Source organism: Pan paniscus, chromosome 8 (assembly GCF_029289425.2).
Source record: "Pan paniscus chromosome 8, NHGRI_mPanPan1-v2.0_pri, whole genome shotgun sequence".
NCBI classification, from domain to species: Eukaryota; Metazoa; Chordata; class Mammalia; order Primates; family Hominidae; genus Pan; species Pan paniscus.
This window is the reverse complement of record NC_073257.2, coordinates 55,300,316-55,328,257: the sequence shown is the minus strand read 5'-3', so window position 1 is coordinate 55,328,257 and position 27,942 is coordinate 55,300,316. Positions and strand designations below refer to the sequence as shown.

The window sequence follows — 27,942 nt, the reverse complement described above, 5'->3', positions numbered from 1 at the left end:
GCAGAATCTTACTCTGTCTCTCAGGCTGGAGTGCAGTGGCGCGATCTCGGCTCACTGCAACTTCCACCTCCTGGGTTCAAGCGATTCTCCTGCCACAGCCTCCCGAGTAGCTGGGATTGCAGGCGTGCACCACTATGCCCAGATAATTTTTTGTATTTTTAATAGAGACAGGGTTTCACTGTGTTGGCCAGGCTGGTCTGGAACTCCTGACCTCAAGTGATCTGCCTGCATAGGCCTCTCAAAGTGCCAGGATTATAGGCGTGAGGCACTGCACCCAGCCGACAATGTTTCTTAGAACATTGTCATCATCCCTGAAACAAAGCCAATATCCATTAGCAATTACTTTCTCTTTCCCCTTTCCTGTAGCCCTTGGCAACCAAAATTGAATTTTCTATCTGTGTGGATTTGCCTAATCTGGATGTTTCATAAAAATGGGACTGCATGTGACCTTTTCTGCCTGGCTGCTTTTTCTTAGCATAACATATTCAAGGTTCATCCATGTTGTAGCATGTATCAATATTTCACTTGTTTTTTATTACCATATAACATGGTATATAGGTATACTACATTTTATGTATCCATTTGTCAGTGGATGGACATTTGGTTTTAGTTCTACTTCTTGACTATTATGAATAATTCTGCTGTAATTGTTCATGTATAAGTTTTCACATGGACATGTATTTTCAGTCATTTCAGATATATACTTAGAAGTAGAATGCTGGTTATATGGTGTCTCTGTGTTTAACTTTCTTGGGAACTGCCTGATTGTTTCTCATAGTGGCCACAATACTTTACAGTCCTGCCAGCAATGCATGAATTTTCCAGTTTCTCCAGTTTGCCAACACTTTTTATTAATATTATTGTTATTATTTATTATTCCAATCCAGTAGTTGTAAAGAGGTATCTCATTGTGGTTTTTTGCATTTCCTAATGGCTAATGATGTTGAATGTCTTTTTTTTTTCTTTTTGATATGGAATCTCGCTCTGTTGCCCAGGCTGGGGTACAGTGGCACGATCTCAGCTCACTGCAGCCTCTGTCTCCTGGGTTCAAGCAATTCTCTGCCTCAGCCTCCTGAGTAGCTGGGATTACAGGTGCCCACCACCACGCCTGGCTAATTTTTGTATTTTTTGTGGAGATGGGGTTTCACCATGTTGGCCAGGCTGGTCTTGAACTCCTGACCTCATGATCCACCCGCCTTGGCCTCCCAAAGTGCTGGGATTACAGGTGTGAGCCACTGCTTCCGGACTGGTGTTGAACATCTTTTTATGCACCCGTTGGCTATTTATGTATCTCCTTTGTCTATTTAAAACATTCACTTTATTTTATGACTTACAGAAAAATTGGGGAGGTAGTAGAGAGAATTGCCATTAACCCAGTTTCTGCTGTTATTAACATATTAGGGTGGTATGTTTGCAACAGCTGTTGAACCAACATTGGTACATGATTATTGACTAAAGTCCATATTTTTATTTAGTGTCTGCTGATTTTTACCTAATGTCCTTCTTTGTTCCAGGATCCCTTCCAGGGCACCATATTACATTTAGTTGTTATGTCTCTTTAGGCTCCTCTTGGCTATGGTGGTTTCCCAGACTTTCCTTGTTTTGGATGACCTTGACAGTTTGGAGGAGTCCTGGTGAGGTATATATAAATTCCACTTATTGGAATGTATCTAATGTTTTTCTCAAGATAAGACTGGAATTATAGATTTTGGGGAAAAAGGCCACAGTGGTAAAGTACCTTTTTTGTCACATTATATCAAGCATGCATACTGTCACCATGTTTTATGACTTTTGATGTTGGCCTTAAATGTCTTGGCAAACATACAGTTTGTCCACTATAAAGTTACATCTTCTTCCTATTTTCCATATTGTACACATCGGAACAATGTTACTCTGCACAGCTCACACGTAGGAAGTGGAGATTTATGAATTTTGTTGCTGTTGTTTTTTAGAGCACTTTCTTTCTGTCGCTGCAAGATGGTCCAGGCTTATCTTATATATTTCCTTTCTGAAATCAGTCACCATTTCTTCAGGTAACCCTGATTCCTTTTATTTGAGAATGGTATTAGAAACCAAGATAGGGGCTAATGGTGTGCTTACAGCAGTAGGGTGTGGCTGTCTCAGCTGACAGAACAGGGAAACACACATGTGCATAAACCATGTAATATACTTACTTATATAGTTCTACATGTAACCATCTGTATCTCTCTTAAGCTAAACATGTGTTTATACTTAAACCTTCAACTCTTTATTACCACATGGATCATTTTAGCTTTCTTCCCTTGCTTCAGTGTAAATTGCCATACCCAACAGTAAGAAATCTGGCTCTAACTATCCATAATCTATTTAGTTTCTTCCTATTTTTTTTTTTTTTTTGAGAGAGAGTCTCGCTCTGTCACCCAGGTTGGAGTGCAGTGGTGTGATCTTGGCTCATGGCAACCTCTGCCTCCTGGGTTCAGGTATTTCTCCTGCTTCAGCTTCCCAAGTAGCTGGGGCTACAAGTGCTTACCACCATGCCCAGCCAATTTTTGTGTTTTTAGTAGAGATGGGATTTTGCCATGTTGTACAGGCTGGTCATGAACTCCTGATCTTTTAGGTAGTCCACCCACCTCGGCCTCCCAAAGTGCTGGGATTAAAGGTGAGAGCCACCATGCCTGGCCTTCCATTTACCTTCATTATTCTTTCCCTGTATACATGTATAGCACTGCCAGAATTGTTAATCATACCCATGTGGAAAATAATTTTATAATTTTATCAACTAAAATATAGTACTTATGTGCAGACCTGCCTTTAGTCTCACAGACTTCTATCTCTTTCCAAAGCAATTAAGGTCAAGACTTCCTCCTGCATTGAAGGGGGTCCTTCATTGATACTATTTTTTGCATTTGTAATGCAATTAGATGGTTTTGGTACAGGATGCCTTTATTCCTGGCTTCTTCTTAACCCATGACTTAGGTGAAATGGGTAATTCCTTGAAATACACAAACTGCCAAGACTTACACAGAAGAAATAAACCATTCAAATGGACCAATATCAGTTAAATAAATTGAATCCATAAAGCTTTCAGAAAAGAAAGAAAGAAAATAAATTATCCGACTCTCTTGGTTTCATTGGTGATTTCTGTGCAATATTTAAGGAAGAAATATACCAGTTCTCTACAGTGTCTTTCAGAAAAGAGATGCAAAGGGAACCTTCCTAACACTTTTTTAAAAGGCTATTTTTTCTCTAATCCTAAAAGCATATGAAGACCTTGTGAAGAAGAAAAACTGCACACTAATATCCCTTATGAATATAGATGCAAAAATCCAAGTAGAATCCAACATCTTATAAAAATAATTAGATGCCATGACCACTCAAGGCTGGTCAGAGTTTGAAAATCAATTAATCTGGCTGGGTGCAGTGGATTACGCCTGTAATCCCAGCACTTTGGGATGCTGAGGTGAATGGATCACCTGATGTGAGGAGTTCGAGACCAGCCTGGCCAACGTGGTAAAACCCTGTCTCTATTAAAAATACCAAATAAGCTGGGCGTGGTGAAGCACGCCTGTATTCCCAGCTCCTCTGAAGGCTGAGGCAGGAGAATCGCTTAGAACCTGGAACGCAGAGGTTGCAGTGAGCTGAGATTGCATCACTGCACTTCAGACTTGGTGACAGAGCAAGACTATGTCTCAAAAAAAAAAAAAAAAATCAATTTCTGTAACCTGCCACATCAACAGGCTACAGAAGAAAACTGTATCATGTCAATTGATGGACAAGAAGCATTCAACACCCATTCATGATAAAACTGAGCAAACTAGGAATAGAGAAGAACTTCCTCAACTTGATAAAAAAAAAAAAAAATCTGCAGGAAACCTACTGCTAAGATCATACTTAGTGGTGAGACACTGGATACTTTCTCCCTAAGATAAGGAAACAAGATGTCCTGTCTCTTCACTCTTACACAACATCTCATTGGAAATTGTAGGTAATGCCATAAGACAACAAAATAAGAGGCATACAGATGGGAAAGGAAGAAATAAAACTTTCTGTGTTTGTACAGGCATGATTGCCTAAGGAGAAAATTCTAAAGAACTCCCAAAACTATTAAGTCTTTATAGCCAAGTTGGAGGATAGAAGCTTAATAGAGAAAAATCAATTCCTTTTTTCATTATGTAGTTGTGTTATGTGTCCTTTTATTGTTGAGTTGTAAGAGTGTTTTACATATTCTGTGTACAAGTTGCTAATTACATATATTATTAGCCAGTATTTTTCTCCCATTTGTGGGTTGGCATTTTGCTGTCTTTACTTTGTACTTGGTAGCAAAAGAGTTTTTCATTCCATGAAGTCTAATTTGTTTTTTCTTTTGTTGCTTGTATTTTTGGTACTTTATCTAAAAGGGCTTTGTCTATCCCTAGGGCATGAAGATCCACTCCTATATTTTCTTTAAGTAATGGCTTTTGAATGTAGACCTGTGATCCATTTTCAGTTAGTTTTTGTATATGGTGTGAGGAAAGGAATAATTTTGGTTGTTTTTCATACAAATATTCAGTTGTCTCAGCATCATTTCTTGAAAAGGTGATTTTTCTTTTTTCTCTTTTTTTTTTTGAGACGGAGTCTCACTCCATCACCCAGGCTGGAGTGCAGTGGCATGATCTTGGCTCACTGCAACTTCTGCCCCCCAGGTTCAAGCATTTCTCCTGCCTCAGCCTCCCAAGTAGCTAGGATTACAGGCATGCGCCACCACACTTGGCTAATTTTTTTTGTATTTTTAGTAGAGATGGGATTTCACCATATTGGCCAGGCTCGAACTCCTGACCTTGTGATCTGCCTGCCTCAGCCTCCCAAATTGCTAGGATTACAGGCGTGAGCTACCACGACCAGCCGAAAAGGTGATTTTTCAGCATTAAATTTTCTTGGCATCATTGTTGAAAATTAACTGAACATAATATATTGTAGTGTTTATTTATGAATTCTCAATTTTATTTCACGTTTACTTCTATGCCACTATCATGCCATCTTGATTATTGTAATTTTGTAGCAAATTTTCAAATTGAGAAGTGTATGTCTTCTAACTTTCTACTTCTTTTTAAAGATTGTTTTGATTATATTCAGTTCCCTAAATTTCCACATGAAATTTTAGACCAGCTTGTTAGTTTCCTCAAAAAGGCAGATGGGATTTTGGTAAGGATTGTGTTGAATTTAGATATTAATTTGGCAGTTATTGCCATCTTAACCATATGAATGCAATTCAGTGCCTTTCCATTTATTTAGGCTGTCTTTAATTACTTCCATCATTGTTTTGTGGTTTTCAGACTACAAGCTCTGTATTTCCTTGATTAAAGTTACAAGTATTTTATTCTTTTTGATGCTATTGTAAATGGAATTTACTTATTTATTTATTTATTTATTGAAACAGAGTTTTGCTCTTATTGCCCAGGGTGGAGTGCAATGGCACGGTCTTGGCTCACTGCAACCTCTGCTTCTGGGATTCAAGCGATTCTGCTGTCTCAGCCTCCCAAGTAGCTAGGACTACAGGCACATGCCATCATGCCTGGCTAACTTTTTTGTATTTTTAGTAGAGACAGGGTTTCACCATGTTGGCCGGGCTGGTCTCAACCTCCTGACGTCAGGTGATCCAGCCACCTTGGCATTCCAAAGTGCTGGGATTACAGGCTTGAGCCATTATGCCTGGCCGGAATTCTTTTTAAAATTTCATTTATGATTTGTTTGTTGTTAGTGAACTTGCACCCTACAACATTGTTGAACTCTTTTATTAGTTTTAATAGTGTTTTAGTAGATTCTTTAAGATTGTCTATATGCATGAGCAGTCAACTGCAAATACATATAGTTCCACTTTTTTTTTTCAATCTGAATTCCCCTTCCCCTTGCTTGTATTGACTAGAATCTCCTGTGTGATGTGTAACTGGCAAGACAGCATTCTTATCTTGTTTTTGTTCTTAGAGTAAAATCATTGTACCTTTCATTATTTAGTATGATGTTAGTGGTGGACTTTTTGTAGATGCCTTTAATCAGGCTCAGGAAGTTTAACTCTATTCCTGGTTTGTTGATTGTTTTTATAGAGAAGATGGGCATTGGATTGTGTTAAATGCTTTTTCTCTGTATACTGAGATGATCATGTGGTTATTGTTTCTTTTCTGCTTATGTGATGTATTAATTGCTTTTGAAATGATAAACCAAACTTGCCTTACTAGTATAAATCCCATTTGATCATTGTATGTAATCCTTTTTATATACTACTAGATGAAATTTGCTAGTATTTCGTTGAGGATTTATAGGTCTGTAATCATGACACATGCATTTGTAGTTTTTTCATGTCTGATTTTGGTACCAGGGTAGTAATGGGATCATAGAATGAGCTGGCAAGTGTTTCTTCTTATTTTCTTGGAGTTTTTGAGTAATTGATACTTCTTTTTAAATGTTTGATAAAATTCTCCAGTGAACCATATGGACCTGGGTTTTGTTTTTGTTTTTGTAGTGGGAAGTTTTCTTGTCTGTTTTTTGTCTTTTTTGAGACAGAGCCTCACTATATTGCCCAGGCTGGAGTGCAGTGGTGCAGTCATGGCTCACTGCAGCCTGACTTCCCAGGCTCAGGCAATTTTCCCACCTCAGCCTCCCAAGTAGCTGGGACTACAGGCATATGCCACTACATGCAGCTAATTTTTTGTAATTTTTTTGTAGAGAGGGGGTTTCACCATGTTGCCTGGGCTGGTGTCAAACTCCTGAGTTCAAGTGATCTGCCTGCCTTGGCCTCCCAAAGTTGTAGGATTACAGGCATGAGCCACTGCATCCCACCTGTAATGGCGAGTTTTAAATTTACAACTTCAATCTTTTTACTTGTGTAGGTCATTTCAGATTTTTCTTTTTCTTCTTGAGTTGGTTTTAGTCGTTTTTGTTTTATGGATTTTTCCATTTTGTTGAAGTTAAATAATTTGTTGACATACATTGTTCATACCATTCTTTGTAATTATTTTTATTTCTGTAACAGTACTAGTAATACATCGTTAATCCCTACATTTGGTAATTTGAATCTTCTTTTTTTTTTTTTTCAATGTCAGTCTAATTAGAGGTTTGTATATTTTGTTGATCTTTTCCAGGAATCTGCTATTTTTCTGTTCTCTAGTTCACTAATTTTTACTCTATAATCTTTCTGCTTTCCTTCCTGCCTTCTTCTTGCTTTGAGTTTGTATTGCTGCTCCTCTCCAGTGTTTTAAGGTGGAAAATTAGTTTATTGATTTGAGATCTTTTTTAATATGGTTATTACAGCTACAAATCTCTCTCTAAGCATTGCTTTATCTGTGTTCCATAAGTTTGAGTATGTCTTCATTTTTACCTCATAGCATTTTTTCTAATTTGCCTTCTTGTTGCTTCTTTGACTTTCTTTTAAACTTTGGAATGTATTATATAATTTGCGCATGTTTGTGCATTCTCAAAATTCCTTTGTCTTACTGATTTGTAATTTCCACTGTGGTCAGAGAATCATTTTAAATTTATTCTGGGGAATGTTTCATGTGTACTTTTAAAGAATACCTATTCCACTGTTTTCAAGTGGAATGTTCTGTCTATATCTCTTAGATCTGGTTGCTTTAGAGTGTCATCTATATCTTCTGTTTCCATGTTTATATTGTGCCCAGTTGTCCTAACCATTATTGAAAATGGGTTATTACAGTTTGCAATTAGTATCATAGACTTGTGTATTTTTTCTTTTAATTCTGTCAGTTTTTGCTACGCGTACTTTGAGGCTCTGTTAGTAGTACATATGCTTAGAATTGTTATGTCTCCTTTATCGATTGACCCTTTTATTGTTATATTAATAAAATTCCCCTCTTTATCCTTAGTAAAATTTTTGTGTTAAAGTGTATTTTGTGTGATATTAGGATAGCTACTCCAGCCTTATAGGTGCCATGTGCCTGATATATCTTTTTCTGTTTTCAAATTTTCAGCCTGTTTGTATCTATCTCTTATAGATAGCACACGTTTGGACTTTCACACTTTCAACAACCTGAGAATTGTTGCTTTTTGATTGGATTTTCAAATCATTCCCTTTTTCCTGTCGTTATTGCTATACAGATGGTTTCTGACTTACAATGGTTTGACTTATGATTTTTTAACTTTTCAATGGGTTTATTGGGTTTGAAACCCCTTTGTATTTTCAGGATTTACAAAGGTTCAACTTAACTATTTTTTCTGACTTTACTAGAATGTGTTCCCATTTTAAGTGGAAAAACAATATTTTCAACTAATTTGACTATTATCAGGATGTAACTTGATCATAAGTCAAGGAGCATCTGTAGTTGGATTTACCTCTGCCATTTTTGTTTTTGGTCTCATGCTTTTTTGATACTCTATTCCTTTTATTTCTGCTTTCTTTTACATGACATGAATATATTTTATTATTTTTATAGGTTTTGAGGGTACAAGTGCAGTTTTGTTACCCAGACATATCACACAGAGATGAAGTCTGGGCTTTTAGTGTGGCCATCAGCATAATAGTATACATTGCACCCATCAGGTAATTTCTTATCCTTCACCCACCTCCCCACCCCTCCAAGTCTCCAGTGTCTCTCATTCCACTCTCTATGTTTATGTGTACACAACGTGAAATGAATATATTTTAGTATAACGTTTTAATTTTTAAAATTACTATGTCTCTTTGAAAATTTATTTACCTAGTGGTTGCTCTAGAACTTACCTAATAAATCTTACCTTATCAAAATCTACTTCAGATTTCTACTACCTTAACTCTAGTAAAATACAGAAACATTACCTATATATAGCTCTATTTCCTCTTCTCCATTTGTTATTTTTATATATATTGCATATATATTTAAAACCCAACAATACATTGTTATACAGGCTGAGCATCCCAAATCTGAAAATCCCAAATGCTCCAAAATCTGAAACTGAGTGCCAGCATGCTCAACATGCTCAAAGGAAATGCTTGTTGGAGCATTTCAGATTTTAGATTTCTGGATTTGGGAAGCTCAACCAGTAAGTATAATGTAAATATTCCAAAATTTGGAAAAAACTCTAAAGTCAGAAACACTTTTGATGCCAAGGCTTTCAGATAAGAGATACTCAACCTGTAATTGTAACTTTATGTCATTTGATGTCTTTTTTTTTTTTTTTTTACTTTAAGTTCTGTGATACATGTGCAGAACATGGAGGTTTGTTACATAGGTATATGTGTGCCATGGTGGTTGACCCATCCTCTTAAGTTTCTTCCCCTCGCCCCCAACCCCTCAGTAGGCCCCAGTGTGTGTTGTTCCCCTCCCTGTGTTCATGTGTTGATGTCTTTTAAAGAAGCTGAAAAAAAGATAGGAAGTATCTATTTGTAGAGTTTGGTATACTAACTTTCTTATTCTTCATTTCTGCTTTAATTCATTTGTTTGTGTGGATTCAGACTTAACATCTAGTGTAATTTCCTTACTCCAGTACAGATCTGCACCTATTTTTTTTCCCCCTGAGATGGAGTCTCGCTTTGTTGCCCAGGCTGGAGTGCAGTGGCACGATCTGGGCTCACTGTAACCCCTGTCTCCTGGGTTCAAGTGATTCTTCTGTCTCAGCCTCCCGAGTTGCTAGGATTACAGGCATGCGCCACCACACCCAGCTAATTTTTGTGTTTTTAGTAGAGACAGGGTTTCATCATGTTAGCTAGGCTGGTCACGAACTCCTGACCACAGATGATCTGCCCGCCTTGGCCTCCCAAAGTGCTGGGATTACAGGCATGAGCCACCACACCCAGCTGCTCTGCTTATTTTTTTGCTTTATTCTTTTTTTTTTTTTTTTGCTTTATTATTTGTTTCCTTGTTTATCAATGTATTTCTTTTTTTTGAAACAGGGTCTCTCTGAGTCCTTGAGGCTGGAGTGCAGTGATAGAATCGCAGCTCATTGCAGCCTCAACCTCCTGGACTCAAACAATACTCCCACCTCAGCCTCCTGAGTAGCTGAGACTATAGGTGTGCGCCACTATGCCCGGGTAATTAAACACATTTTTTTTTAGAGATAGGGTCTCAGTATGTTGCCTAAGCTGATCTTGAACTCCTGGGCTTAAGTGATTCTCCTGCTTCAGCCTCCCAAAGTGTTGGGATTACTGGCGTGAGCCACCATGCCTAGCCTGCCTTATTGTTAAATATATTGCATTTCTATATGTTATAGGTCCAACAATACAAACATTGACTTATACATATTTGCTTATTAAATTGGGTAGGAAAAGAAAGGAGAAAAAGTGTGCCTTTTTTACTCTCTCGTATCATTGCCTTTACCCACAATAATTGTGGATTTGAACTAGTGTTTGGAATCACTTGTTTTCACCCTAAAGAACTTCTTTTCTTTCTTTTATTGTTAGTCTACTAGCAATGGATTCTCAAGTTTTTTTGGTTTCTATTTGTTTTTTAATTTGAGGATTTTAAATTTTCACCCTCTGTTTTGCAAATAGTTCTGCTATTTTAGGTGACAAGTTATTAACAAAAATTTTTTTTCAGTACACTGAATATGTCATCCTGCCTCCTTCTGGCCTCTACTGTCTCTGAAGAGAAGTCATATGTTAATCTTAGGACATTCCCTTCATGTGAGGAGTTGTATTTCTCTTGATGCTTTCAGGATTTTCTCTTCGTCAACAGATTTGCAAGTTTTTGGACTCTTTTTTTTTTTTTTTAATTTAATGCAGCACTTCATGAACTTCTCTGTCTTTCTTGTGTAGCTACTGTGCTAATCTTCTTGGTATTGTTCCAGTTTTAGTGTATGTGTTGCAAGGTGAGCATAGCCATTCGTTTGAATATTTTTTCTGCTACTTGATATTTTTCCCCTCCTTCTGGTACTTCTATTATGAATATATTGGTGTAGTTAATGGTATTCCTCATTTTTTGAGGGTTTCTTCATTTTTCCTCACTCTTATTTCTCTCTGTTCTTTAGATTACTTAATCTCTATTGATCCATCTTCAAGTTTACTGATTATTTTGCCAGCTACAACCTTTCTTTTCTTTCTTTTTTTTTTTTTTTTTTGAGATGAAATTTCACTCTTGTTGCCCAGGCTGGAGTGCAATGGCACTATCGCATCTCACTGCAACCTCTGCCTCATGGGGTCAAGCGATTCTCCTGCCTCAGCCTCCAGAGTAGCTGGGATTATAGGTACATGCACTACCACACTCAGCTAACTTTTTTGTATTTTTAGTAGAGACCCCGGGGTTTCACCATGTTGGTCAGGCTGGTCTCGAACTCCTAGACCTCAGGTGATTTGCTTGCCTTGGCCTCCCAAAGTGCTGGGATTACAGGCGTGAGCCACCCCACCTGGCCAAGTCTTTTGTTGAGTCATTCTAGTGAGTTTTCCATTGCAGTTATAATTTTTGAATCCAGAACTTTCATTGTATTCTTTTCTGTCTTCTTACTAATATTTTTCTGTTTGATGAGACATCATCATACCTCCCTTTTCTAAATAGTGTTTCCTTATGAACATATTTATTTTTATTTTTATTTTTAATTTTGATACAGTCTTGCTCTGTCACCCAGGCTGGAGTTCAGAGGCATGATGTCAGCTCACTGCAACCTCCGCCTCCCAGGTTCAAGCCATTCTCTTGCCTCAGCCTCCAGAGTAGCTGGGATTACAAGTGCTGGCCACCACACCCAGCTAATTTTTGTATTTTTAGTAGAGACAGGGTTTTACCATGTTGGCCAGGTTGGTCTTGAACTCCTGACCTCAGGTGATCCACCTGCCTCAACCTCCCAAAGTACTGGGATTACAGGCGTGAGCCACTGCACCTGGCCTGAACATATTTAAAATAAGTGCTTTGAGGTCAGCTAAGTCTGATATCTGGATCTTCTCAAGGACAGTTGCTGTTGCCTGCCATTTTTCCTGTATATAGATGACAGTCTCCTGTTTCTTTGTATGTGTTGTAATTTTTTTGTTGAAGAATAGACATTTTAGAGAATACTTTGTACTTTCTCTAGATACTGATTCCTCTATTCTCTCTAGGGCTTGTTGTTTCTTATTTATTTAGGCAACTTGACTACTATTTGAGAGAAGCTTTTTCACTCCCATTGGGTTCTCACTGATGATGCTTGTCAGAGGGTCCTGCCTTAGAAATGCACACTATCTTTAGGATGGCAGTGGTGTTAACAGTGATCTCTTTGAGTGAATCTTTCTGTGATTGCTGTGTTAGCCTGTCTGCCTCTGTTGCTGTTACACTTTGCTGATAGCCGCTACTGATTGCTGACATATTGCTCTATTGTTCAACACTGTCCTGGACTGTATGTTGCTCTTAGTTTGTTCTTGTTAAATTTGGGTTCCTTCTAGAGGGTTGTCTTTGAGGCTTTGAGTTTGCTTTTTATGTTGCCATTCTGAAAGTCACCTCCTAGAAAACATAAATTTAAAAATCATGACTGTGGAAAATCTGTGTATGTATTTGTATGAGTGTTTCTGGTAGATAGGAAGACATCTAATTGCCCTGGATGTCTCTTCTTAGGCATCTCTTTCCCTTGCTCTCTCCAGTAAACTTTCAGTTGGTCTGTGGTTTAGCTTGTTGCTGTCATAGAACTGCTACCCTCTTCTTAATTGGTTATCATTGAATTTCCATTCTTTTTGAGGGTGATCTTAGGCTTGCACTCACCCAAACTCTGTTCTGAACAAAGTGAGTTTTCTGGAGGAATGTTTTGGAACTCTCTGTCCTTACAGCTGGCCCTAGGTGAGAGTCCTGCTCCATTATTCGGGATCTGGAGGCTACAGCAGTGTTTTGCTTTTCTCTGGGTGGGTGATACTGTGCTTTATGATCAGGGATCTGGATTGGGGCAGTAGTCTCTGGTCTTCTTGGTTTCTTTTGGAATCTCTTCTCAATGACCTAGGTAGGCATTGTACTCCACTATTCTCAGACTGCCATGACTGGGCTGGATATTTTAATTGGGGTGGTGGAGTAAGCTGGCTCAAGGCCTTTTGGCAGTTCTTTCCTAGAATTTGAAGCTGTGGGGGTTGAGGAGCACTGGTGGCTTGCAGGAGATAGATGCACACAGAGAGAGGTCTGGAGATCTGTAAAGGGGCCTCCATGAATGTTCAGCAAAGTACTAATCAGCTCATGTATATGAGGAAATGCGTGAAATAACTTTTGAAAAGAATCAGAGGGAACAGTACACAGTACTCACATAGGGCCTGGAGAAGGACTGATCCTGCCAGCCAGCGTGGAAAAACTCATAATTCAGAGTATTGGGTAGAGTGTTCAGAAAGGTCTTTTCTCCGTGGTGAGGAGTAATGTGCCCCAAACTGAGCACTGCTCCAGATTTGCCTAAGAAATCATAAAAGCAAGACCTGAAAGTGTCACATTGTTTCCAAGTGACTTAAGTGCATCCTAGAACAAAGCACAAAAATACTTACAGGAAGCCAAAAGTACCCAGCATCCAACCAAGTAAAACTCTCAGTCTTCCATCCATTGAAATATTTCCAGACTTACAGACATATGGGAAAACATGAGCTTTCTCAAAGAGACTAACCAGGAAATTGAAATGGACTCAGAATTGCCATAGATATTAGAATTAACTGACAGGTTCATTGAAAACAGTGCTATAATTTGGTTCCATATGTTCTAAAACTTAAGTAGAGACGCGGAAGATTAAAAAAAAAAAACAAATCAAAATTCAGTGTAACAGAAAAGATAGAAATCAGATTTCCAGAAATGAAAACTATAATGCTTGAGATGAAAAATACATGGCCAGTCATTGGTGTCTCACACCTGTAATGCCAGCACTTTGGGAGGCCAAGGCAGGTGGATCTCCTGAGCTCAGGAGTTCGAGACCAGCCTGGGCAACATGATGAAACCTCATCTGTACCAAAAATGAAACAACAAAAAAATTAGCTGGGTGTGGTGGTGCATGCCTGTGGTCCTAGCTACTTGGGAGGCTGAGGTGGGAGGATCACTTGAGCCTTGGGAGGTGGGTGTTTCAGTGAGCCAAGATTGCACCTCTGCACTGCAGCCTGGGTGACGGAGTGAGACCCTGTCTCCCCCCCCAAAAAAAAAAAAAAAAAAAAGAATATTACATAGAGCAAGAATTAATGGCAGTTTAAAGATTGCAGAAGAATAAGATTATTGAACTTAAAAACACAGTAATAGAAGCCATCCAAATGAAACAGAGAAAAAGCATATTTGAAAAATAAGCCCTTGGGCCAGTTGCAGTGGCTCATGCCTGTAATCCCAGCACTTTGAGAAGCCAAGGTGGGTGGATCACGAGATGAAGGGATCCAGACTATCTTGGCGAACGTGGCAAAACCCTGTCTCTACTAAAAATACAAAAATTAGCCGGGTGTGGTGGCAGGCACCTGTAGTCCCAGCTACTCGGGAGGCTGAGGCAGGAGAATCACCTGAACATGGGAGGCAGAAGTTGCAGTGAGGCTGAGATTGCACCACTGCACTCCAGCCTGGTGACAGAGTGAGACTGTGTCTCAAAAAAAAAAAAAAAAAAAAAAAAAAGCAAGCCCGTGTGAGCTTTAGGAGAACTTCAGGTAGTCTCTTAACACACATGGAATTGGAGTCTCTAAAAGGAAAGTGGGAAAAGAACAGAAAACAGTATTTTGAGAATAATGAAAAAATTTCCAAATGTGTTGGGAGCCTACCAATCTAAGAAGCTCATCAAACCCTGAGCACAAGAGGCATGAAGAAAACTACACCAAGCCACATGAATCATAACCAGAATGCTCTAAATCAGTGTTAAAATGAAGTCCTCAAAGCAGCCAGAGATAAAGGACATGTTTTATGGAGGAACAAAGGCAAGGATGATAACAGATTTCTCCTTAAATGAGGCAACAGAGAAAATAGTAGAACATTATTTTTAGTTTTAAAAGCAAAAAAACTCAATGTAGAGTTATATACTTGGTAAAAATAGCTATAAGAAACAGTGAAGAAATAAGGACATTCCAGTTAAACAAAGCTGAAAGATTTCCTCTCCAGCAGACCTGCATCGCAAGACATGTTCTGATGTCTGATGGAAATCTGGATCTACTCAGGGGGATGAAGAACAGGAAATGTTGACTACTTGGATATGTATACAAGATATTTTTCTTTATGTAAGTCTCTAAAAAGGATATTGACTTTATACAAAAATAACATCAAATGTATTGTGGGGTTTATAACATATATTGAAAATACATGACAATCACAGCCTGAAAAGGCTATGAAAAAGAAGTAAAGTATATACTATTGGAAGATTCATATATATACTGTTACTGAAAAGTACACTGATTAAAGCTTTTATAAACTGATGATCACAGAAAATATAAATGGTATATAACACCCCATTTAAAGGCAGAGATTTCTGGATAAGATAAATAAAAATAAGATCCAATCATGCTGCCTATAAAGGAAACATGTTAGATTCAAAGACAAATAGATAAACAAAAAGAATGGGAAAAGATGTAGAATGGTAAAATTATTCACAAGGCTGCAGTGCTGTGACAGCCAGATGAAGTAGCTTTCAGAGCCAGGAATACCAGTGATAAAGATTTTTTTTCATATTGATAGAGATCATTTCATCAAGAGGATTTAACAATCCTAAACTTAGTAACAGATTTGCAAAATATTTGAAGCAAAATCTGATAGATCTGGAAGGAGAAATAGATCCACAGTTATAATCAGAGGCTTTAGCATCCTTTTAATAATTGATAAAACAGGAAATGGAAAAGGAGCAAAGATATAATAGACTTAACCCTAAATAACTTAATTGACATTTACAAAATATTCTTCTGCACACTCCTCCCCAAATAAAACAGTGGAATATACATTCTTTTCAAGGGCAGATGAACGAATATATTAACAAAGGTAAATCACATCCTGATTATAAAGCAAATCTTAATAAATATAAAAGGATTGAAGTCATATAGAGTATTTTCTCCCACCATAAGGGGTTTAAATTTAGTTAAATTAAAAATCAATAACAGAAGTATCTATTAAATCCCTAATAGTTGGAAACTGAATATAAGTCTGTGTAATGGATGCTTCAAAGAAGAATTCGAAGAGGAAATTAGAAAGTGTTTTGAACTTTGGGTTAATGAAAATGGAATTTATGGGAAATTTACATATAGGAAATTTATAGGAAATATAAAATACATACAATACTCATTGATTTCATTGTTTTCCATTTTGATCCTTAGTCCTTTTTGCTACTTACTTTTGGGTTTAATTTGCTTTTTTGTAGCTTTTTAAGGTGGAAGCACCTGAGGTCATTGATTTGAGATCTTTCTTATGCGACACAAATAAGCATTGTGTGTGTTTGTATTGTGTGCATATATATCCACCATATGTAAATGCATATATGAAGTAGTTTCCACAATATGTAAATGCATATATGACGTTTGTCATATATGGGATATAATGTATTATGTGTAATATATATTAAATATATAATGTGTAAATTTCACATAGAGGGAATTTCATGTGTATGCATTTATACAAAGGTATATATGTAATATACACATGTATGAAGTTTAACTTGTGTTGGATAAGAAGAAAGGTCTAAATCAATGGTCTTAGCTAATTCCACTTTGAGAATGTAGAAAAGAAGACAAATCCATATAATAGTAGAAGAAAGGAAATAATAAAAAACAAAATGGAGAACAATATAATCTGTAGAACCAGAAAAACAGTTGAGAAAATCGGTGAAACCAAAAGCTGTTTCATTGAGAAGATCGATAAAATGGATAAACTTCTAGGTGGAACAGATTATCAATATCAAAAATAAGAATGATGTATCACTGAAGATTCTATAGATATTATGAAGGAAGTGAGGGAATACTACACCTGTAAGTTATCAGTTTGACGATTTTGATGAAATGAACAGTTTCATTCAAATAAACAGCTATTACGGCTTGCTCCAAAACAAATAGATAACCTTTCCACAAAGAAAACCCCAGGTCCCTAGATGCTTCAGTAGTGAATTCCAGCAAACAATTAATAGTACCAATTTATAAAGACTTTTCCAGAAAATTCAAGAAGAGGGAATACTTCCTAAATCATTCTTTGAGTCCAGCATTGCCCTAATAACAAAACCAGACAGAGACATTGCAAGGAAAGAAAACTGTAGACCAGTGTCCTTCATGAACATAAATTCAAAAACACTAGTGATTAGAAACCAGTGGTATATAACAAGGTTGTTAATACCTCATGACCAAGTGTGGTTAATCCCTGGCAGGCTTTTTCAACATTTGAAAAGCAGTCAGTGTAATTCCCTGTATCTCGGCCAACTTCATGGCTAGGTGACCTGTGCAGTCACACGTTGCTACACTCTTGTAAGAAGGGATCCTGTACTTCACTTAATGCCCTGCTGTTGCCATCTTGAAGTTCTTCACAGTTTTATCTTTGAACTCGTGATTTGTATGTGAAGTCTGATGGACACTGGACTATGTGTGCAAGTAGACAGGATACTTGAGAGGCAGTGCCCTACTCAGCTGTTGGTCTGTGTAGTATGGCCTGGGAGTGTTCTGGAATTGTGTGTGGGTGGCCAAGGCCATGACCTTTGTCTGCATTGGTTGCAGCAGCAGCAAACTCATGAACATTTGCAACCCAGAGAGGACCCACAGCATGAGGCTGGTTTGTCCCTCCCCTAAGTCTGTCCCTCTGACATTCTTAGGAAATACTAATTTTCTGGGCTGAGTACTGGGACAGTAACCTCCAGCTTTCAGGCAGTCATCATGGTCAGTAAAGTATTAGAAAATAAAAGCATACTTGTGGACATTGTGTTAAGGCACACTAGGCAGTTACTAGAATTCTTTGGAGTGTAGATTCTCTGGTGTTAAGAACTGCTGCAACATTGCAAAGCAAATATCCACAGGCTTAGAAATAGGAATTTCATTTGATGGGAGAGAACATTATTTTCATTTAAAATTTTGGATGAATCAAGTATTAACAAAGAAGTCAACTTTAAAAATAGTTTTTTTTTTGCATTTGAAAATACAGCAATATACTGCATAAACAGATGTTTCCAATTATATGCAAATCATGAAGCCATTTTTGGTTTCTTGTACAAGATGTAGGAAATGTCAGAGGAAACATTAAAATGCCGTTGTGTAAATTTACATGTAAAATTGAATTCAGTTTTGTACAAAACTAACATTCACGAAGAATTAATTGCAGAGAACTGCTACTCCAGTCTTTGTCTATATATACCAAAACTTGTATTTTTTTAACTTTTATTGTGCAGTAATATATCAGAAATCAGAAATTTAGCCCATATTGTCACAACGTATAAAGAACCAACAGGTCCCTAATGATTGCATCAGCTGAAAAATCAACCTTCTCAAAATTAAAAATTAGCAAAAATTACTTATCTTGCATTTGCCAAGAATACATGTTACTTTCAATTATATATTGAAAATGAAGTTGCTAAAAATATAAATTTCGATGACTTAATAAATGAATTTGCAAAAAGAGTGCCAGAAAATCTTATGATCAATCAAGGTATCATATTAACAAACTATTAGTAATTATTGTATTATTTAAAGTTTATTACAACAAAACTGTTTTTTGTGATTTGTAAATTTATGTTGTTTTATGTTACTATTATACCTATTACATTTTACAAGTAGTAAAATATGTTAAAGGAAAAAAGCATAATTTATTTTACCTTTTACTATACTTCTTTTTATACATTCTGAGTAACTGACCTCACATTTTTATTTTGCACTGGCCCCATCAATTATGTAGTCATCTCTGCCCTGTATTAAAATGAAAAAAAGAGAAAAAAAGTCAAACCCGTATGACCATTTCAACATATGCGAGAAAGCATTTGACAAAATTTAGCATCCATTTCTGATTAAAACTCTCAAATGAAGAATAGAAGATAACTTTCTTTAATCTAATAAAAGTCATCTATAGAAAATGTACAATTGACATTGTATATAATTGTGAAAAATGGAATGATTTCTTTCCAATATCAGAAACATGACAAGGATGTACACTCATACTTGATAGTATAATATATGCTATCTAGTATAACCAAGGAAGAAAAAGAAAGGAGACTAGAGTGGAAAAGAAGTAGAAATGTCTTTATTCACAAAAGATATGATTATCTACGTAGGAAATCTAATGGAGTCTCCCAAGATATGGGAAAAAGAATGACTAGAATTATTAAGTGTAGCTAGGTGACAGGAGAAAAATATGTAAAAATGAATCTTCTATAAGAAATGATCAATTGGAAATTGCAATTTTTAAGTTCTATTTGCAATAGTATCAAAAATTTTTTTTTACAGCTATGTCTGGCAAAAGATGTGAAAGACCACACTAGAAACAATAATCCACTGCAGAGAGAAATTGAAGACCTAAACAAGTGGAACTCCCTGCTTATGTCAGAAAGCTCAATATTGCTGACATGTTTTGTCATTAAAATGACTTATAGATTTAAAATAATATAATTCCATGTAGCAATTAGCAGGATTTCTTGTAGTAATTGAGTATGTAATTCTAAACCTTATGTGGAAATACACAGGAACTACAATAACTAAAACTTTGAAAAATAAAAGCTGAGACATATGTATAATATTACCTGATTTCAAGACTCATTATCAAAGTAAAAGTTTGCTGAGACTTGGTCTTTTTGTCCAGAGTACTTTTTCTTCAATTTTAACATCTAGTAGTTTTATTAAGATATGTTTTAGAGAAAACTGTTGCTCAACAGTTTTCCCAGGTTCATGATGGTTCTTTTGAATAGGAACCATCATGGATCAGGTCTTTTATTTTTGGACAGTTTTCTTAGATTATACTTTCTAATATTAGATTTATTCCATTGTTTTCTTTTTTCTTCTTTAAGGACTGCAATAACATATATACTATATTATAATTTTATTTATTTAATTGTAGACCAGCTTTATCCAGAACTTTCTTTCTGATCCAATTTTCTTTTTTCTTACTCTTTTAAAATTATTGTTTCTTCTCTTTTTTCTGTTTCATTCTCCTTTACAATGCTGTTTATTCAAGTTTCAGTCAAGTGTAGTTTCCCCTTTGGCTCTTTTTTACTTTACTCAGGCTGCTGTAACAAAATTCAACAGACTGGGTAGCTTAAATAAATTTTCTCACAATTGTGGAAGCTGTAAGTCTAAAGTCAAGGTGACAACAGCGTTGGTTTCTGGTGAGTTCTCACTCCTTGGTTTGCAGATGGCATTTTCTTCTGGTGTCCTCACACAGCCTTTTCTCTGTGCATATGACCAGTGGTCGGGTGTGGTGGGCAGGGGGAGAAAGAGAGCTCATGCATGTGCTTTCCAGTCTCCTCCTCTTCTTATAAGGACATGAATGCCATTGTATTAGTCTTACCCTTATGACCCCATTAAACCTTAGTTAATCTCCTTAAAGTCCTCATCTTCAAATACAGTCACACTGGAGGTTGGGGTTTTAACATACACATTTTTGGGGGGCACAGTTTAGTCCATGACAGATTCCTTAATAAGGAATGTCTTTAATAAGTCTTTAATAAGACTTGAATTACAAGTCTTATTTTCTGTGATTACTCTGTCCTCTTTACAACTTCATTCCTGAGTTTGATTACCCTTTGCCTCTTTAGTTTACATACAATCCAAGTCTCTTCTCTTGGATTTCCCAGTAGCCTGAGCTTTAATCTATGTGAATTCAGACATCTTCTGAGCATTTTCTCACTCATAGTAAAACTTTCCCTTTCTGGGAGTAGTTTTGTGTTTCATCCTCTCTGGGCTGTCTGTCTCCTCTATTCCATGTGATCACCACAGTCTCTGGCTGACTCTCTTTGTAGGCATGGGCTGTCACTTTTTGCTGTATTTGAATATCTATTGCATAGTGGTGATTTGAAATGAGTAATATTCTCCATCTCCTAGTTATGCTAAAGTCATGGGTTGTTATAGATAATATTATTTGCTCCACTTATGCTGACCTTTATAGTTCTTGGGGAGATGCATGGGGAAATGCAGATGTAAGCAGTTGCTATTATTCTTCTTACATTAGAAACCAAGTGTGTGCATTCAAATAGTTAATTTCCTCTCTGTTTTTCCACTAGCCTAGGCCTTTTGTTTCTGGTTTTTGTTTTTGTTTTTTCACTCCAAACTCATGAAATACAAAAAAATTTGCACTTGCAATTATGTTCATCTCTGGAAATTGGCCAAAAAACCAGAGTCAGCTACAACATAGGGCATTTGTGTAGAGATTTCATTCCCTAAGAGATGTTTTGGTATTTATATGGTAAGATTAATTTTGTTTGTTTGTAGAAGTCTGGACAGCTGATCACCTGAAAGAGAGGAGCCAAGAAAATCAGTCTAAACATTTGTGGGAAGTTGTATTCATCAATAATGAAATGCTGACTAAGGAACAAGGTAATGTAATAGGAATACCATTTAACATGGACATAAGTTCTTTTCCTTCCAGAAAAATGTTCTGTCAGTATGACTCATGTGGAATGAGTTTCAACACTGTTTCAGAATTGGTTATCAGTAAGATAAACTATTTAGGAAAAAAGTCTGACGAATTTAATGCCTGTGGGAAATTGTTACTCAATATTAAGCATGATGAAACTCATACTCGAGAGAAAAATGAAGTTTTGAAAAATAGGAACACTCTGAGTCATCGTGAGAACACTTTGCAGCATGAGAAGATTCAAACTTTAGAGCACAATTTTGAATACAGTATATGTCAGGAAACCCTCCTTGAAAAGGCAGTATTCAATACACGGAAGAGAGAGAATGCAGAAGAGAATAACTGTGACTATAATGAATTTGGGAGAACTTTCTGTGATAGTTCATCCCTCTTGTTCCATCAGATACCTCCATCAAAGGACAGTCACTATGAATTTAGTGATTGTGAGAAGTTCTTATGTGTGAAGTCCACCCTTTCTAAACATGATGGGGTACCTGTGAAACACTATGATTGTGGTGAAAGTGGGAATAATTTCAGGAGGAAATTGTGTCTGTCACAGCTTCAGAGAGATGATAAAGGAGAGAAACACTTTGAATGTAATGAATGTGGGAAAGCTTTCTGGGAGAAGTCACATCTCACTCGACATCAGAGGGTGCACACAGGAGAGAAACGCTTTCAATGTAATCAATGTGGAAAAACTTTCTGGGAGAAGTCAAACCTCACTAAACATCAGAGATCACACACAGGGGAGAAACCTTTTGAATGCAATGAATGTGGGAAAGCCTTTAGCCATAAGTCAGCCCTCACATTACACCAGAGAACACATACAGGGGAGAAACCCTATCAATGTAATGCATGTGGGAAAACTTTTTACCAGAAATCTGACCTCACTAAACATCAGAGAACACACACAGGGCAGAAACCCTATGAGTGTTATGAATGTGGAAAATCCTTCTGTATGAATTCACACCTTACAGTACACCAGAGAACTCACACAGGTGAGAAACCTTTTGAATGTCTTGAGTGTGGGAAATCCTTTTGTCAAAAGTCACATCTTACACAGCATCAGAGAACTCACATAGGAGATAAACCTTATGAATGTAATGCATGTGGGAAAACTTTCTACCACAAGTCAGTACTCACCAGGCATCAGATAATTCATACAGGGTTGAAACCTTATGAATGTTATGAATGTGGGAAAACCTTCTGCTTGAAGTCAGACCTCACAGTACATCAGAGAACGCACACAGGGGAGAAACCCTTTGCATGTCCTGAATGTGGGAAATTCTTTAGCCATAAGTCAACCCTCTCTCAACATTATAGAACACACACAGGGGAGAAACCCTATGAATGTCATGAATGTGGAAAAATCTTTTACAATAAATCATACCTAACGAAACATAATAGAACACATACAGGGGAGAAACCCTATGAATGTAATGAATGTGGAAAAACCTTCTGCCAGAAGTCACAACTCACTCAGCATCAGAGAATTCACATAGGGGAGAAACCCTATGAATGTAATGAGTGTGGAAAAGCTTTCTGCCATAAGTCAGCTCTAATTGTACATCAGAGAACCCATACACAAGAAAAGCCTTATAAATGTAACGAATGTGGAAAATCTTTCTGTGTGAAGTCAGGACTTATTTTACATGAGAGAAAGCACACGGGGGAGAAACCCTATGAATGCAGTGAATGTGGGAAATCCTTTAGTCACAAATCATCACTCACAGTACATCACAGGGCTCACACAGGAGAGAAATCTTGTCAGTGTAATGAATGTGGAAAAATCTTTTACCGTAAATCAGACCTTGCTAAACATCAGAGATCACATACAGGGGAAAAGCCCTATGAATGTAACACATGCAGGAAAACTTTCTCTCAAAAGTCAAATCTCATTGTACATCAGAGAACACACATAGGAGAAAAACCTTATGAATGAATTGGATATTAGAAATTTCCAGCCACAAGTCAGCCTCCATAATGCCTCAGAGTCTTCACACTGTGGAGAAAGGCCTGTTGACATCCTGAATGTTCAATAACTATCCACAAACTCGCCTTATGTTACCCCAAAGTAACAGTAGGGGATAAACCCATAGACTACAACAACTATAGGATGGCTTTTGTTAGGAAGTGATATTCTGTTGAATATCAGATGGTTAATACTGGCATAGAACCTCACAGATTTTTTTGAATTTGTGAAAGTTTTTGGCAAAACTACAAATAGGATTATGTTGGCATTTACACTGAGGAGAAAATTGTCAATTTAAGAAATCTAAAGTGAAAATTTTGCTTAGAAATAAAATATGACAAGTTCTGTTTTGAGTTTGATGCCATAATAGTTTTTAAGGTACCTAACAATAATTTATAGATGTACATTGTGGAATATAAAGCTTTAAGAATTTTTTAAAAAGTAATAATTAAAATAACCTCACAAGAAGTTGTAATAAGTACAGAGAATTCCCATGTACCCTTCACCAAGCTTCCTCTAAGGATAATATATAATCATAGTATATGGTCAAGTCCAAGAAATCGATGTTACCTTGCTAGTAGATGCAGACTTACTCAGATTTTGCTATGGTTTGCGTGCACTCTGTGTGTGTGTGTACGTGTATGTGTGTGTGTGTGGTTATAACAAACTTTTACCACTTTTACATTTGAGTAACCATCAACACAATTAGTTTACATAATGGAAAAGGAGTCTGAGATCTGTATTGTTTCAGGATTACAAAGGAATCAGGATTTAGCCTCAAGTAGTTCCCTTGTTGTATTAATAACCACACCCTTTCTGCATCCCTATCCCTGGCATCCACTTGACTATGAAGCTTTTTGTAAAGCATAGATAAATTGAGTAATCAGGGCAATAGCATTAAGCACATCTGTGAATTATCCCTGAAGTTCATAGGACTTACATATGTACAAGTGGTATGTGATATAAATCGTGTGTTTCATATGCATAATGGTATTTAACGTAATTGTGAATAGGAAGTAGGTATCCTAATTTAGTAGTGGTTACTTCATCAGGCCCATCCAAGGTGTTTGTCGTGTCCTGAAACAATTTAAATAGAGACCCACAGAGCTAATGTTTATCCATTTAAAAGTTATAAATCAAAATAACAAATTATCTGAAAAAAAAATCTATCCTGTACGTGTGAAGATCTAGGCCTGCCTCCATGTTACTCCCTTTCTCTTACTACCTGTGGCTCATCCCATGCCATGAACTGCCTGGGGTACATATGTGAACACTCCAGCCTTCAGCATAAGTGATAGTCCAAATTTTATTTAAGCAGCTGCTCTCCAAGACAGGGCCCTGGAAAGAGGCCCACACATACAGCCCAGTTGCTGCCCAGGGCTGTTGGACTGTCATTTCATTGCTCATTGTACCCAGACAGGGATCTGGGCCTTCAGAGACTTTTGAGAATATGAAGAGGAGGGTTGAGGCTGGAGAAGAGCCAGAATCAAGCTGGCATGGGGCTTTTATTGACAGTGTGAAGATTGTACACTACATTACATGATCAGATCATACAAATAATCTAAGATTTTACAGTCTGGTGACCCTAGATTACACAAGTAATCTAAGCTTCCACTTTGGAAAACTAGAAAAAGAAGAGCAAATTAAATCCAAAGTAACCTGGAAAAAAATTAGAGTAAAAATCAGTGAAATTGAAAAGAGAAAATCAATAAAACCCAAAACTGTTCTTTGAAAAGGTGGGTAAAATTGATAAACCTCTAGCTAGATTAAGAAAAAACAGAAGACAAATACTGCTAATATCAAAAGTGAAAGAGGCCATCATAGCTGATCCTATGGTCACCAAAAGGATTAGAAAGAAATATGGACAACTCTGTCCATAAATTTGATAACTTAGCTAAAATGGATCAATTCCTTGCAAGATACATTCTCTCAAAGCTCATAAAAGGTAGATCTCAATAGGCATATATATCTATTAAATAAATTGAAGCAGTAATTAATAACCTTCCAAGACCAGGCGCGGTGGCTAAAAATACAAAAAGTTAGCCGGGCGTGGTGGCATGCGTGTATAGTCCAAACTACTCAGGAGGCTGAGGCAGAAGAATCACTTGAACCTGGGAGGTGGAGGTTGCAGTGAGCCAAGATTGTGCCACTGTACTCCAGCCTGGGTGACAGAGTGAGACTCCATCTCAATAAAATTAATAATAATAAAACCTTCCAAAAAAAGTGCCGGGACCAAATGGATTCACTGATGTGCATTTTTCGAGATACTTAAGGTAGAAATGATACCAAGTCTGTACTGTCTCTTTCAGAAAATAAAAGCAGGGATAACACTTCCCAAATCATTTTGTGAGGCCAGGATTACCCTAATACCAAAACCAGGCAAAAACATTACAAGAAAGGAAAACTACAGATCAATATTTCCAGTGAACACAGATGCAGAAATCCTTAAAATGTTAGCAAATCAGGAATGCAAGCCTTGTTCAACATTTGATATTCAGTGCAATCCATTGCATGCATTAGCAGTTCAAAGATTAAATATGATCATATCAATAGGTACAGAAAAAGCATTTGACAAAATCCAATATCCATTCATGATAAAACCTCTCAACACAGAAGGAATACAGGAGAACTTACTCAATTTGATAAAGAACTACTACAAAAAACCCTACAGCTAGCATCATCCTTGATGTTTCCAACTAAATGCTTTCCTACTAAGATCAGGAACATGGCAAGGAACACCACTGCTTTTCAGCATTGTACGGAAAGTGCTATCTAATGCAGTGATACCAAAAAAAAGGAAATAAAATGCACATAAATTTGGAAGGAGGAAATACAACTGTCTTTGTTCTCAAATAACATGATTGTCTTTGTAGAAAATTCTAAATAAACAACAAAAACCTGCTGACATTAATAAGCAATTATAGCAGGGTTGTAGAATGTAGTCCTCAGGTATATGATAAAAAAGAATTAGACATCAAGTCATTAAAAGACATATAGGAACCCTAAATGCTTATTGTTAAGTGAAAACCAATCTGAAAAGGCTTTCTATGTTGTATGATTGCAATTATATGACATTCTGGGAGAGGCAAAACTGTCGAGCCAGTCAAAGGACCAGTGGTTGCTGAGAGTTGAGGGGAAAGGAGGGATGGCAGGTAGGTGATTTTTAGGACAGTGAAAGTACTCTGTAGGGTATTGTAATTTGTCAAAATGCAGAGAATGGAAAACAGTGAACGGAAAACACAGAGTAAACCCTAGTGTCAACTCTGGGCTTCAGTTAATAACAGTGTACCACTATTGGCTCATCAATTGTAACAAATGAACCATAATGATGCAAGATGTTAATAATTGGGGAGCCTGTGGAGGATGGGAGGGGTAAAGGTTTATATGAGAATTCTCTGTACTTTTTGCTCAATTTTTCTGTAACCCTAAAGCTGCTCTAAAAAATGAAGTGTATTAAGTAAATAAATAAGTAAATAACCAACCAACCCTGAGGAACATCTTGTTTCTGTACTAAGATGTTCTTTTGTTAGTCGTGTGTTTCTGACTGAACCTGTAAATCACCGTTAATGAACATTTGAATTGCTTTTATACATCCTTGATATATTTTAAATTATGGTAACTGTGACCTGAAATTAAGGACTAGTATTCTTGGTTCTCTTGACATCTGAAGCCAAAAGGACCTCAAATGACCTAAACTCGTTTCCATCCCCACTCTGCTTCCACAGGTGAGGTACCTTAGCAGACAGTCCTCCCTGTCAGGGGGGCCAGGCACAGTTCCTGCTTATTCCTAAGCAGTAAGATCTGCTTCCCTACCAGCTCTTGGAATTATTCACCAAACCCCTCACATCCTCCCACAGCACACAGTGGTCACTGTACTCTCTGGATAGTACAGCTGCTCACTACACCCCCTTCTTTTCCACTTTGCTCCCAAGTGGAACCCTTTGTGGCTCTGCCCGGCATGTGGTGTCCTCCTCACCTTTCTGAGAGTTGGTGCGACTGACAAACTCACCTAGATCTTATCTGTCCAGTGTCGGGTATTCAGTGTTCAACCTTTCTATAGCATCAGAGTGGGGAATCCCTCCTTCACCATCAGGGTGAAAAGGAAGCAGTTACAACCACTGGCATAAACAGGATGGCCCATCCAAAGCCAGGGTCGTCTAGTCCAATTTTAACTAACTGCTCTTGGCTAACTGACAGGTTCCATATTATGGCAAAGGCTTCTTGGACAGAACCACCAGTTGCTGGCAGGTTTGCACTTGGCCTGTGCTGTAATGCACTTTTCTTAGGGGAGGTGAGTGTCACATCTCTTCCCATCCTAAAATGCTCTTGTGTGCAGGACAAGAGTGCTCTCCCATTGGCTGTATCCCTGCATGACTTGACTTGGGCTCAGCCTGTTTGGCAGGTGGTCTCTGAGGCTCCCACCTGTAAAGGTAGTGACCACACTGCACACAAACTGATCAGCACTTGAGCCCCACTTTCCAAAGGACTGGCTGGAGCTCTCTGATTATCATCACTGGCTGCATGGAACATCCCTATAGACTATTGTTTGTTATTGCACACCCCTGGGTTGTGCATGCAGATGGACTATTGTGAGGTTTGTGGAAAGGCAGGAGACAACTGAGAGAGGTGAGT

General features: G+C 37.4%; 1 protein-coding gene and 1 non-coding gene across 2 annotated transcripts in view; one reads left to right on the top strand and one right to left on the bottom strand.

Moving 5' to 3' along the window:
• Positions 1–24,943, top strand: part of ZNF33B (zinc finger protein 33B) — a 47,597-nt gene extending 22,654 nt beyond the window's left edge. Inside the window, 2 exon segments of the mRNA XM_034930349.3 lie at positions 21,194–23,265; positions 23,267–24,943. Coding sequence (XP_034786240.2) covers positions 21,194–23,265; positions 23,267–23,380 — 2,186 coding nt within the window. The 3' untranslated portion in view covers positions 23,381–24,943.
• On the bottom strand, positions 10,655–10,760 carry LOC112441057 (U6 spliceosomal RNA). Its single transcript, XR_003029039.1, has one exon. It is a non-coding gene; the product is annotated as a U6 spliceosomal RNA (small nuclear RNA).
• Positions 24,944–27,942: the final 2,999 nt, after the last annotated feature.